The sequence below is a fragment of the Manacus candei genome, unplaced genomic scaffold, assembly GCF_025592945.1.
Source record: "Manacus candei isolate 608988 ecotype Guabito, Panama unplaced genomic scaffold, ASM2559294v1 h1tg000071l, whole genome shotgun sequence".
NCBI lineage: Eukaryota > Metazoa > Chordata > Aves > Passeriformes > Pipridae > Manacus > Manacus candei.
The window spans coordinates 5,219,218-5,234,062 of NW_026138119.1; the positions used below are offsets into that span (position 1 = coordinate 5,219,218).

At 46.8% G+C, this 14,845-nt stretch overlaps 1 protein-coding gene across 2 annotated transcripts in view; it reads right to left on the reverse strand.

Annotated features, from left to right (window-relative positions):
- Positions 1-7,825: 7,825 nt before the first annotated feature.
- The window catches only part of GPR107 (G protein-coupled receptor 107), a 37,072-nt gene continuing 30,052 nt past the window's right edge, over positions 7,826-14,845 (reverse strand). For both annotated transcript variants that reach the window (XM_051807427.1, XM_051807428.1), the window contains exon 18: positions 7,826-13,106. In XM_051807427.1, coding sequence (XP_051663387.1) covers positions 13,010-13,106 — 97 coding nt within the window. In that variant the 3' untranslated portion in view covers positions 7,826-13,009. The remainder of the gene's footprint in view (positions 13,107-14,845) is intronic.

Below are 14,845 nucleotides of genomic sequence, written 5' to 3' on the forward strand. Positions count from 1 at the left end.
GATACGTTCCCCAAGTGGATGTTTCTGAAACACATCCTCTTCTGTTCCCCAGCCTCACACAAACGAGCTCGTTATGGCAGAAGGGTATAAAAACACCATCACCGTGTCCCAGCAGCGGCACACCCTGGGGGCGAGCTGGAGGGACAGCACTGAGCAATGGGGGACTGGCAACACGTGGCAGTGGGAGCTCTGTGAGGCTCCTGCCTTCCCTCCAACCCCCTCCCAGCCACTTCTAACATTTGCAGAGCTTTTAGGGACAAAGGCCTGCCCGTGACTCCAGCACAGGCCTCAGCAGATTCCAGTTTGTGCTGCAAAACGCCCTGTGCAAACCCTTCTTTGCTGCCCATCAGCAAAACACCACATTTTGCAGTGTTTCCCTTCCTCTGTGGTCCCTGGGCTGTAACTGTGTCGCAGCAGGCGTGTCCTGATGTGTGCAGAGCACAACCTGTCCTGCTCCCAACTAGGGGGACCAGCGAGGTCCCAAACCTGCCCTGCACAGCACAGGCATTTTAGCACAAGCTGCTGCAAAACTGATGTTAAAGGGATTTAATTCTATTTAAAACTCTACCCTGCCTCCACCACGGGGAATGCTGAGGAGAGAGCTCAGATCACACAGAGGAGAGGAGAAAAGTAATCGGAAACTGTGCAAGCCAGTCACTTTCGCTTCCTAATTATTAGCTTTAACCCTATTATTGTTTAAATAACAACACCAGTGGCCTTTTCTGGGATAAAGTGACATTTCTACAGCCAGAGAAACACAGCCCTAGCCCGGAAAGACTCCTGGGGCTGATGGGATTGAAATCTAAACAGTGACGGGGCACAAGACAATCACGTCCAGCTGAGTGTGGTCAGTGTGCCGGGGAAGGAGTTGGGTTGTTTGCTCAGAGAGAAAAAATACAGGGCCAGCTCCTGAGGGAACTTTTGCTTTATAAATCCCCCTGGCGCTCTCTTCCAAGGCAGACCTCGGGCAGTGCTCGCATCCCTTCACCACCAGCGGCTGCAGGACGAGCTCAGAGCCTGCCCAGCCCTGCCCCGGGCTGGTTTTTTGATTAGGCAACAGCGTGTGCCGCTCGCGGTGCGCCCGCTGTCTGCTCACCGGATTGCAACGCGCTGCCATGGAAATGATCATCCCCTGGGCGATATTTGCTGTCGCTGCTGCGGTCAGAGCGGGGTCCTGCTAAAAGGGAGGCTTTTACCTCTCCTGCCACGCCAGCGCTGGAGGTTGGGATGGGATCTGAGGATGCTCCACGCACTGACTGTAAAAGCTGGGAGCTGCGTGGGCTGCGCAGCCGAGTGTGTGTCTGCAGGAAGCTTTTCCTTCCCTGGGTATTTACTTGAAAATGTTTAATAAAACCCCCGAGTTCTTTTCCCCCCAGGACACAGCAAAGTCTGTCAGGCTCAGCCACGCAGCCTTTTGTTCCACGTGGGCTCAACCACAGCACACACATTTAATCAGCACCCTCAGACGCCATCACGGGGGTTTTCCCCAACGCATCCTTCCTGATTTAATTCTCAGGATTGCAGTTGCCTCGTGGGAATAGCACTGCATCCAAGCAGCGAGGTGCATTTCCCTGACTGAGTGTTCTTACTCTCTGTGCTTCCTCGCAAAAGGTTGTTTTTGTCCTCCTTCATCCCCCTCACTGCTGTGCTGTGACCTGAAAAATCAGTGGTGTAACACAGCCCAAGCACAGGGCTGTCTGAACCCCACCTTGGGCACGGCTGGAGCTGTTTGTGGGGCAGCAAATTGAGGATGGAGTAAGTAGTGTCCAGGCTCAGCCCATCCCCTGCCTTTCTCCTCCACTTCCCAGGGCTGGATGAGGCTCCACACAGGGTCTACTCAGGCTTCAGACTTCACCAACCCCCTTTTTCCTGCTGCATCACTAAACCCCACACATCCATCTACCCATCACTGTCATCTCTGTGGCCATCTCTGTCACTCCCAGACCCGTCAGCTTGTGAACATCCCCCTTCCACATCCACCCACCCAAAATCAGATGAAGAAGATGCTCCAAAACCAAGACCACATGAGTGAGGAATCTGTGACTGCAGACACCAACAGCAAAGGCAAACAGCTTTTGCCTGGCTGTGAACTCACAAAGCAGAGCACACACAGCCTGTACTTTGTGCTTTCTTTTTGTGGAAAAGCCAAGTTTTGCTAAGAGCTTTCTTGTGCCAAAGCAGGGAGTGGGTCAGCAGGGGAGTGGCGAAGCCTCAGAGCCTGGGATGGGGAAAGAACATACACACACAGAAGATTAATTATAACAACTGCAAAAATAGTTGCTATTTTAAGGTTAATGCTTGAGTGATCTGACTCAGTCAGAAAAAGAGCCAAAGGAATTATTGGCATCAGTGCTGGCTGCTCCATCAGACAAGCTGTGGTCACCACTGGCACTGAGAGCCACCAAAATAGCTGCTTTTTGAGAGGATTTGAAAAAAAAAATGCCAGCAGAGTGAGTTCAACATCCTGGTGCAACAACCACAAACACAGGAACACATCAGCTAGTTCTGGGGACATCCCCAGCTTCCCAGGCATCACCCTCATCTCAGATTACAGCAGTTTTACATGTGGGTATGATCTCAAGACTCTGAGCAGCTTTAAATGGTGCTCCTCAGCTTCCAGCTCACCAGCCAGGGTGTTCCTGAAGCTCCTTTAAGCTTGACAAGATGGGAGTGAGCTGCTCTTGCTTCGCCCCTGGTATCACTGCGGGTCACAGCAAGTGCCCAGCACTGGCATTTACCACTGCAACTGCTTTGATAGCTGAGCCATATATAGGACTAAATAAGAAAGCCCTCAAAAATCAAGATTTATAGCCCAAAACACTCTGAGACTTGAACTGTACCAGCCCTACTGGCTATGACCACTATAAATTAACTTCATATTGCACAGCATTTTAGTGTCAATACATTGCATGGCTCCAGAGAAACGCAACAGACACAAAAACATACCATGTTTTTGGGTAAATGGCAGCAGGAATGGTGCCCTGCAGGCTCTTTCCCCAGGAAACTGGAATTGTAGATGTTGAAATGATGGCCAAATGCAGAGGAAAGTCTGGAAATCACAACCGTGCCAAGGCTGCACACACAGCTGTCGCTCAAGACAGGCAGCCGAGGCGCTGAGCGTTACAATTTGCTACACTATTAATTTCTCCGTTAAATTGTAGTATGTTTTTTAAAGCCTGTATTCTCATTACAGCCTCTGGGGCTGTAATTGTTATGCTAATGTAGGAACCTGGGAAGGGTGGCTGTGGTGAACTCCTCGGCTGCTCTCCCGTTGCCTGCAGTGTGCAGGCAGCTCTTGGCTGAGATAAAGCCGAGCAGGAGGAGGTTTTGTGATCTCCCTTCCATCTTCCTTCGTGGCACATCACAAATCGCAGCTGGCAACTGGGGGAACCACCCTCTGGTCCTGCTCCTGCCACGCTCGTCCTGCAGTGCAGGGACGGGAGAGCTCAGCCCGGGCACCTTGAGCCTCCAGCCAAGGTTTGATACCAGACACGGGCAGCGCATTTGTTCAGGGACTGAAAATAAAAGGCTCCTCGTAGCGACAACCCAGCGAGCGCTGCGCGGTTGTGTCTGTGTGAGATAAGATCACAGTCGCAGAGGCAGCAGCAGCGTTTTTGCAGCAAAGGCGCCCCGCAGCATCCACCAGCACCCTCGGGGCTGGCAGAGAGGTAGGAGAGGCTGTGAGCACACACTGTGCAGGTGACCTGAGCACTGCTCACCAGTTCTGCCCAGCTTCAGCTGGGGTTTTTAATAAAAACCACACATTTCTGAGGGAAGCGCCCCTAAGACTGAAAGACTGATGTTTAGAGCAGAACAAAGCTTTAAAAAAAAATATATATAGATATATACATATATATACAAATAAGAATTTTCAAAATGAAGGGAAGGCATGTGGCTTCCAGGTCTCTGATCCTGTCTGGATCTGTGCTCCGAAGGCAGCTCGGTGTCCACTCGGTGCTGAGCTGTGAACCACGCAAGGGAATGGTCGTGGTGGTGGGTTTCACACCACGAGCCAGACAGAAATCAGCCTCTGATTACTCATGAGTCATATACTGGCTCATCAGCCTCTCGGTGAGTGGGGTTTGTCTGCTGTGGACACGGTTGGGGAGGCCGGGGCAGCAGCTGGGGCTGGTGCTGCTGACCTGCTCTGCTTTTAAGACAGGACACAAGCTTCTTAAGCAAGCTTTGTAAGCCAACTGTCAGCAATGATGTCTGCCCACCCAAATCCCACCCTGCAATCAGTAAATCTTAAAAAAAAAAATACCAAAACCAAACACAAACCCAACAAAAACACACCAATCCCCCCCCCCCCAAAATATTCAAACATCCGAAAAATTGACGTGATCGACCTGTACCTATTTTTCAAATTCTGTTGCTGTTAAAAAGGTTGAATTGTTGCCTCCCACAAGGCTGCTCTGATTCATGGCAACACACGGGCATTGTGTGCTTGGTAAATCCCAGCAGATATTTCCGCTCAGTTTTTGCAGCAACAGTTAAAAAACCCCTGACTGTCTCGGAATACAGATTAGGGCACGCACAAACCAGCTTCAATTTAACATAGTACTTTTAAACGTTCCTCCTGTGGAGCAGCCGGGCTCACTCAAGGCATCTACAAGGTTTAATGGTAAAGCAGATGAACCCCCAAACCGGGAATTATGCATGCAATGTACTTCACACAGAGATAAGCAAATGGAAAACGGCTGAGCCAGGCATTTCATCCAGCTCACAGCTGATGAGGGGTCGTTCCCTGCAGTGTATTTAGCAATGATTTGTCCGGTCTAGTGTTGATTATCTAAACCAACACAGAACTGCCTCCATTTCTCCAGGGAGATTGTTTGCAGCAGCCAAACTCACTGGTGAAAGGTTTTCCTCTGCCTTCGTTCCATCTCACCTCTCCCCAGCTCAGCCCTCAGCCACGCTAATTAATTCCCCGTTTCCATGGGTTCCCCCCTTGCAGCCATTTTGTACCGTGCTACTTCTTCTTGGCTGTCTTTAATCATCACTTAGTCAGGCTTACAGCTTTAATTCTTGTAATCTTCTGCCATTGCCCAATTCTCTCCTCTCAGTCACTGCAGCTGCTCTTTGTAGCCCCTCCAATTTGGCTACCACCTCCTGGTATGAGAGCCATCTCAAAATGAACAAGTCTGGCTTTCCCCAGAGATTCAGATCAATACCTTCACAGCTGTGCTGGGTGGAGGATTCCTTCTGACTTCACAGAGCTCCCACAGAACAAAGATCCCGAGCAGCTCAGGGAAGAGGCACCTGGACCACTGACAATGACCAACAGTAAGTGGTGGGAGACAATATGCCAATGGGATATCCATGGGATATTGTGCCACCCTACCAAAATGACACAGGACTTGAGACATACAGAAGATCTGCACCCCCTCAGGGACAAAAAGAACCCACAAACTCAACTTATTAATATACTTACCCAGGCCACAGGAGACCTGTGTTGTTAACTGCTCCTCTCATCGAGGATGTTCCTGCCAAGCTTGGCACAACCATCCCAAGAGGGAGCAGTAAATGGAATTTTAAGCCATCCCTTCCATTTTGATCCTCACTTATTCCACTTGCCACCCCCTTAACAGCCTCACCTCACACGCTTGTTTGTTTTTTTTCAGGAATACAAGAGCCATCTCATGTATTGTGTCTCAGCCACCCCAGTGAAAATATTCCACGGGAGACAAGAGCCACGACAAAGCAGTGTCACCCCCAGTTACACCACTTATCCATGGATGAGAGGGGAGAAAAGAGAGGGATGACATGCATTTGTTACTACTTAAGACACACAAAAGCCCTTGCCTCCTAACTGAGGACCCCAATATCAGGATCAGCTGTGCCAATACAAGCTGTGTTATTACCTCTGCTGTACAAAGCAATTTGGTTTTTATTGACCACTCGCTATACAGGGCACTACAACACACTCCTCTCATTAGAGCCTGTCAGTCAGAAGGCAAAGGAAAGCAAAAGCAGGATTGAAAGAGAAGGCAGCCCTTTGCAGTCATGAAGATAACCTTGCTCGAGCAAAAGCACTGACAGCAGGCAGCCAGGACTGCAACAAGGAGCTGTAAATGATCAAGACAGCTGGGAATTTCAGACACTGGAAGAAAAACCTTAAAGCAGGTAGAACAATTTACCTCCCCCGGGCAGGAAAACACCTACAAAACTGCATCCAAACGCAGCAAATCAAGGGAAGCTTTGTTAGGGCTTTGGTTCTGTTTATTCTCCCCCCGTGCAAGTCTGCCAGACAACCTCCGCTTGCAATAGACCTCAAATACCGGGAGCTCTTCTTTTTGTCTCCTTGGAGAAGATGGTCAGAAATCAAATTTTCCCCAGATAACTTAATTTGGTCCCCTCCTCAAGTGAGAGTTCCCACAATTTAGTCCCACTTTATGCACCCCACCCCAAACATTTCACCTTTCCTCACAGCTGAGAGATGTTCTGGCCTGGTGCAGCCGATTCCGCCGGAGCAGTTTGTTCTGAGAGCAGGGATGAGTTTGGCTGCTGTCAGGGAATGTTTTAAGGCCAAACACACAACAGACAGAACATGCAGAGGATGTTCAGTTTGGAGAAACCTGCATGACATAGATACAGGTCACCCCAGTGCAACAACCAGCCACCAGCTCCATCACAAAGTTTGTTTTAACCTACAGTGGGGTATTAGTGAATCCAAAGCCTAAGTACTTATTATAGTTTAGTTCCCTGGTAAAACACCACCCACCCAGAGGCTCGAGGCAAGGCAGAACTGGCTGCCTGGGAGGTGCAGGGTAGAGAACATAGGCTATTTCTGGCATTACCCCTCGATGGCAGGATGACAACTATAGGCTGGACTGTAGGAAACATCTTGAGGACTTGGATTTCGTGATGAAGGACATATGCTTTTGAGGGATGGGGGATTATCAGGAAGAACACTTCACAAGAATACTTTGCCCTCCTCATCCCTGCCAACCCAACCACTTTGCAGAACCAAAATGCATGGTTAGATCCCAACACCTCAAGAAGAGCACAACTATGTAAATCCTGAATAACTGCCAGTCCAGCCTAAAGCAAAAAGGCCAAGGACTTGCCCCTTTGAGATAATGTGGCCAGATCCACAAAAGATATTACTTTAAAAATAGGTTTTTACCCTTAATTTGTACCTGGTCACCAAGGCTCAAAGCACCAGCTCCTTGTCTGCCCTTGCACAGCCCTGTGGAATAAGGAGCTCCTGCTTTCCTGCCTGCCCGAGACTGCAGGAGACACAGGGATGTGAGGAATGCTTCTGTTTGAGACTCAGCCCACAAACTACTACTTAAGTTGAGCTTCCAAACCTAAATGAGCAGGTACAAGCAGAGCTTAGTACCCAGAGGTCTTCCAGCTCAAGAAAAGGCACCTCAGCGGGTCACTGACAGGAAAGCTTTTCCCATAGCAAAAATTTTCCTCCCAAGATTTTTGCCCTGTATCCACGATGCAGATGTTAAGGGCTGGAAATGCAAGCTGGGCATGGGGAAAAGCAGACTTTGGAATCAATGGGTCAGCGTGGCTACTGGCAGTTCAGAAGCAGAAAATGAGATGCATTAAACTTCTTTCTGGTCAATCTTTATTTTACACATTTGCATCACAGCAGGGAAACCAAGTTACACAGACTGCCCTGACTTGTCTCTACTTTGCTTCTCTTCCAATACTGTTTGCTGTTCTTTTAATAAAGTTTAAAAAAATACTGAAAAAAAATCCATTTTTACATCTGAACAGGAACTGAGGAATAGGATATTTACAGGTCACCAAAACCCCTGGAATTGGACCTTGCTGTACACAGGAAAGTATTTTTCAGTTCTTCTGGAGGTCATTTACTAAATGAATTCAAAGCTACATTGTACAAGGTGCCCTAAAGCTGCTTAATGACACAAGAGGATCTAGAATTAATTATTAATAGTTACTAAAGGGCAAGGGAAGCTATTTAGACCCATACTCTGTTTTGACAGAGCTGGTACCAGCCCCACGCTCCAGTATCCTGGCTACAGGACGAAGAGCTTCTGATGACGTGGAGGTCAAGCTCTACTTTATTACACAGAGAGCAGAACATCAAATGAAATCCCACAGGGAGATATTTATTCAGAATTGTCCTTTCTCCAGGATTGCTGCAGTCAAAACATAAATGGGTTCTTGAGCCAGTCAACCTACAAGGAGTGACTCTTTTCTCAGCCACTTTCTTCCAGGACCATCACTCTACACCTCTAGAGAGTATCAGTATTGTCCTAAATCCTGTTCCAGCCACTTGAGAGTACGTGTCATGTGCAGTTCTTACAGGATCATTGCTTGATCCAAACAAGAAGCTACACAGAGGAAATACACAGCTTCCCAATATTGCTAAGGAAAAGTGATTAGTAAGCCCAAGACAGCACTGCACCCAGCAGCTACAAAAAAAAAAAAAGCCACATTAATCCAATTTAGAACAACATTTTCCAGCAAATTGACCCCAGGGAACACAAAGTAAGATTGGTTAAGTGCCTCTGGGCAGCACCACCTCAGCTTTCATGAAACATGGAGGTTACTGGCATTACACACAAGGTCACAGGTTTCAGACAGTGAGTGCCATCAAATTCAAACATCACTGTAACTCCCACTCCTGCAGACCACAGCTCCACACTCTTTGTACACAGCTGAAAAACGGGGACATGCTGAATGAGTGAAGTGGAGGTCATAACACAGAATCCATAAAACACATCTGCTTTAAAGTGACAGCAGTCTGTCAGCTGGCATGGCAGCTCAAATTGAAGGAGACAAACCTACCAAAGGCAGACTGAAGCAAGGAGGATTTCCTCCCCTTTCCTTAATAGCTAAGCAACTCCAGTTCTCAGAGCTCAGCAGAGCATACAAATACCCAATATTTGCTTCAAAGTGGGCAGTTTTCAACTAGACAACAAAAAAACCCCCTCCTTTCTTGTCAATCTCATTGTCAATGGCCAGACTGCATTTCTCTTCTCTAAAAGGAGCACGCTGTAAGGAAAAAAGACTTAACGTACTAAAAACCTTCCACTGGACTTCCACCAGATGTGCAAGCTGGAATGCTTAGGACATGCCCTTCCACGAGCAGAAGGAGTGGTACAGTGCTCAAGGATACACAGTGGATGCACACTCATGCCACAGAGAGTCCACTCAGCTTAGAAAAATACATCTTCCACACCACTTGCTCCAAGACAAAATACTGCAATGCAGCAAATTTTTTACAACATGCTCCCAGGGTATGCCAGCATGGAAATCCAGGGACAGGGCACTCAGCTGGAGAGAAACACTGAACAATGCACTGCACAGATCATGACACGCCGAGTTAGATGACAACATGAAAGAGCATCTTAATAGGACAGCATGTGGCTTCTTCAGCTCAGACTGCTCCACTCTGAGCAAGCAGCAGCAGTGTTCCACATGACCCCATTATGTCTTGCTTTCCTTTAGTAAGTCTCTTGATGAACCATCAAGGAAAACATTTTTCCAGCCTGAGGAATGCAAGAGTCTGGCAGTTGCACTGCAAGGCTCCCTCTGGAAGACACCCTGAACAGTGACAGCAGGAGGGAGGAGCGCAGCAGTGGCATGTGCATGTCATCACCAACAGGGATTTATTGGGGCATAACCTGCATTACAACTGAAGACTGAACCAATCTCATTTCTGTCTGCAGAGGGTGCTGAGTGCTCCACTGCAGCAACATATGGGAAAGCATCCCAACCATTTATTCCAAATTGCACCAGACCTGCTGTCCCTGTACTGCTGCGTCCTGTCAGCGTGATTGCTTCAGCTCCCCACTTCAGCAAAAGGCAGAGACAGGAAAGTAAGGCTGTATCCCAAAGCAATCTGTAATCCACAGCAGCTCCTCCAGCTTCCCTGTGAAAGACAGAGCTTCCTACACCAGATCAGCAGCTGTCAGCACGTGAAAGGCAGGCACTGATTATCCTGCCTGGGGAGCTCCGAGCTGCCGCACTCCACTGGCCCTGGAGTCGTGCAGTGCCAGTCATGCAGCTGGGGGGTTGCCTGGGAGGAAGGGGAGGGAGCAGCCCTCTCTTGGATGCTTTGCACTGCAGCACAGTAAGTGAGAGAAGCACAGCTGCATCCTCTTCCTTATTCCACCATCCCACCGTCCAATCTATCACATACCCCTGCAAGACACCTCCTGACCTGCTCCGAGGAATTCCACCAGAGAGTTTTTTGGTTTTTGACTTGTACATGACATTCATTTTTCTTCCTAATGCCCAGGTTTGACCAGTTCCTGCTGCTTGGCATCCTGCACTAAGCACCAGCTGAAGCTGGTTGTAGAGCTGACTGCTGAAACTCAGGGTTGAACTTGGAAAAAGCTCTTCCAAAAAAAAAAAATACTTCCGGAATACTGCTGTGACTTTTCATGCCAAGACAAAAAGAAATGACCCATTTTTCAGCCTTTGACTAGCGAGCCAGGGACTTGGCAGATAAACCTACACCAGATGCAACTTCAGCAAAAAAAAGTGCATATAAAAAAAGAGAAACCTGAGACTAAGGTAACAGCACTTGCCAAATTGTCAGCTCCACTGATGCTGAGGTATGGAATAGGCAGCTGTTTGGAACCAGCTCTGCACTCACTGGGATCTCAGCACAGCCCTCATGTTTTTGGGTGAAATGTCACAGCCATCAGAATTTCACATCTCATTCACAAAAGGAATTAACATGTTCTAGAGCAGCATCATGTCCAGATAACGCTGTTACTCCACTTTATCCTTATCCCTTATATACCTCTCAGTCCCAACAGAATAAGCCTCCAGTGGGCTTCTCTGAACAAAGTGTACAGGCTGTCTGAGCAGCCCTTTGGATGCAGTGAGTGACAATTCCACAGGGACAGAGTAACTCTGCAGAGAGAGAGGATGAGTTTTCCAGGTATTGTATTTAAGTGCATGATGAGCTGGGTCTGCCTGTGTTTATGGTCCAATTTCTCACACCTCAGCTACTTAATATGCAGATTTATTCTTACAGAAGGTCTAAAAGGCCCATAGATCACCAAACAGCCTCTCTAGTGGTGTAGGATCTGTTCCCACTAAAACTGTCTCACTGCAAGGCAATGACAGCAAAAGTCAAACTATCACTGCTGTGATTACTGTGAAGTTATGGCTGAGGAGAAAAACAGAAGACGACTCTGCACCCAGAGAACAGGGCTATTGTCATGCTTTATCTGAAGAGAAAGCAGTTCCAGGTATGAAGCAGGCAGATTTGTTCCTACCATCTCCATGGTGCATAGAACCAACATCTGGGAAAAGTGGCAACTGGAGAAAGTGAAGCTGCTCCTCAAACAGGGAGTCCTGGTACAGACTGCTCACCAAGAGCTCTGCAACCCCTGCTCAAAAGTGAGGAAGTGGTTCAAGATTCTAAAAGAAATCCTCCTTCTAGGCTTGAAGAATAAAATTACCCAGTGGCTAGCAGTCCTCTCATCAGCTGTGCCCCAGAGATGTAGTCCCTTCAAAAAAGCAATTCCTAAATAAGTCCATAAGCAATGCTGGCACTTCCAAAGCTGTGATGATGCCAATCCCTGTCAGTCTGGCAGAAGGACTTGGCTCAACAGCACCACATTTCAATGCCTCTACATCAATATTAAGGCTTCAGTGGGTCATTGAGCTATACTTGATTTATTTTTCTGAAAGCTTATCCTCATTACATCAGTGAACCACTTCCATCCTCCCCCGAATTAACAACCATTCTCACTCCTGCACCTGACAGCAGCTGCCTCACTGACCATAGCAGGGACTACAGAGAAAATCCATGTGGCATTTGCAACATGTCTGCAAAGACTCCACTGACAGTCAAGACTTCCATATTCCCCTGCATCGAGGTTCTGGTCATCTTCTTTCCTGACAGAAACCATCTAGGGCTGGGAGCTGCAGTTGCCTGGTTTTGGTGGCAATACCATTTTGACCAGTTCAGCTCGTCTCAAACAGCAGTGCCATTAATTCCTACATAGCCAGACAGGTACAAGTAGCCACCCAGAGAGGTCAGGTAACTCAGGATAATGGTGAACCAGAGATTTATACTGCAGTAAATTGGCTAGACAGATTTCCACTGGAGAGTCTGGTAGTGTTTATACTAAGTCAGAAAGGAGAGACTTCTGAAATACCTTGAAAATATTTTATCAAGCAGACCAAGGTGCTCTGGGTCACAGCTTGAAAGTAAATGTTTAGGATAGCATGGCAGACCCCTAAAAAGCAAGCATCATTCTTACACCTCTTATGTACTTCTTGTCAGGTGGGGGTGAGTCAAGAGCAACTCCATGAACATTAATTCTTATTGCACTATGGGCTCAGTGCTTTAATGGAGAACAGTCACTTGTTTCCTGTACAGTAACACATCTAAAAACCTGGCACGTTCAGGTGGATACCTGCATGGATAAAATAAGATACTTATCAACTTTCCCACTGGTGTGAGCAGTGCCAGAAGTCACCTCATCCAATACCCAATCAGTCTCTCAAATAACTGCAGTTGCTCCTACTCATGTTTTGCAACGTTTTGTCTAAGTCAAAAGGAGTGTTTATAAAAAGAAAAAAAAAATACTTACATCTCTTATCTTCTTTTTCCACACTTTGTAACTCCTGGCATACATGTTACATAGTGTGTGTATATATATATGTTACAGTGTGTGTATATATATATATATATGCGCATTATATAAAATATATACTTTACATACACACTGAAGGTCTCTCTTCACATTAGCATTAGACATTCTGAAGAATGCAACTGCAAACAATTCAGGATGCAGAACCGATCCAGAAAGGGGGGGAAAGAAAAGAATAAGCTACCCAAAATCCCTAGGAAAGCTTCACACTCCTTGCAGGTACCAGGAGATCCCATTTTCTTATGATCAAAGGAATAGTTATGTTTCTGCACTGCTTTCCTCCCCCCAGACACACCCCACTCTGCCATTTCAGTGGTGGGAAGTGCAAGTTGCTCCCTTTCCACTGAGAGTAATATTAATAAATTAAAACAGTTCCTCTGAAAGTGCTGCCTTAGTCCAGTCCATCATGCCGTGCTTTCCCACTCGCCCTGGGGCTCTGCTGAACCATTCACCACTTTCTTGACCTTCTTCATGCCCTCCATTACTCCTGAAGTTGTCACCCTGGAAGGGAAGGGAGAGACATCAGCAATCAGACCTTGAACTGTAACATCCATTTCACCAACAGCCCATACTCACCCTCCTGTGCCTGTCAAATCACACTTCTCACGTGCCTCTTTACCCAGACCGAGCAGTTTCCATGTTTGGAACTCTCCTGTTGCTCCCATTTTGCAGCCAGGTATCACCTTGGCCACGACACTGATGGGTGTTGGGAGCAAGGCCACTGTCCTTGAGCACCTCAAGGCCCTCCCCATCTATCATTAAACTAAGCCAGCAAAGAGTATTTACTCATACTTGAAAGAAGATAGCAGGGGTGGTTAAAGAGTTAAAACCAGGTGTTTATTTGCTAAATTGGAGCAGTTTGCTTAAAAAAACATTTTGCTATACAGCTGAACACCCTTAGTTCTGTGCATTAGAGACTTTCTTCTGCATTTGCAACGCTCCTAATAGGTACAACATAATACACAAATGCACATGCAGTGGACAGAGCCCCAAATGAACCTTATTAGCTTAATGCACACCAGCTCCTGTTAATAGCAAAATTACTCAATGAGCAGCAACAAAACAGAGGCGAGAGGTCATCCTTTTTATACCACCCAAGTCTGGATTTGTCATGACAATCTGACCATTGAGCTACAAAGCCTCATAATGCCATTCAAACATTAGGCAGACTGAACTGTTTATCCAGGCAGAACAGCACCACTCCTCTCAGAACTGCCTTGGCTCTCCAGCAGCTCTTCAGCCCAGCAGCTCCTCTGCTGCTACACAAAACAGGCCATTAGGATGCACAACACATTTCCTTTATTCTTTTCCACAATGTGATTCTCATTCCATGCAGGCATTTTTTCCTCTCCTCCACCCCCCCTCCCCCAGATGTGCTACAAAGGTTATTTTGGATGCTGAAAGTAAGAGTGCCAATAGCTCAGTGCATCCCCAAGGGATGCCTGGAAGCATACACAGAACTGTCCTGTTCAAAGCTGCTGCTGTCTGTCTGGGTGTGCTTTCACCTGCTGTTTACCGTGTCAGAATGCTTTATTTGATCAGAGCTGCTAACAACATCTTCACAGCATCACCCCAAGAGAAGTCATCTTCAGATACTCTTCTGATAATGCCCTTAGTTCCACATTAGATACCAGCTTCTGTTCACGTACTGTAAAAATAATTCACTCAGACTGCTGCCACTCTCTAGCAGTGGCAGTACTGGGTTCACTTTAGAGTGGGCCTAGATGAGCTTGTGCATAACAGGAAAGGGTCACAAGAGTACAGATAAAATAAGTTTAGTCCCTATTAAATTAAAAAAATAAAAGTATAGAGAAAAATATGCAGATTGCTTAAAGGAGAAAGATGGAATTTAATAACAAACATTTCCTAGAAGAGATCAAACTTATCAACACAGAAATGTGTAGATCTCTGAAGTTATCCCTGCAGACAGAGGTTTCCCCACAGTCATAAAGCAAAAAATCTGGAGATATATAAGCTAGACAAAAGCAAAGTAGATGGATAACTAATTGGAAAAGCATGTATTGAGACGTTCTTAATGGTTTCCTGTCAAAAATGTAAGAACATTGAGTGTGGTTCCAGAGAGGCCTGTCCTGGGTTCACTTCTATTCAGTATTTTCAGTAATTGCCTGGGTAATGGAATAGAGAACTTGCTTATTAAATCTGCACAAGACACTAAGAGCTGCATATTGGAGAACAGGACTAGAATGCAGAAAATCAAAGTGATAGTCTGAAAAACATGG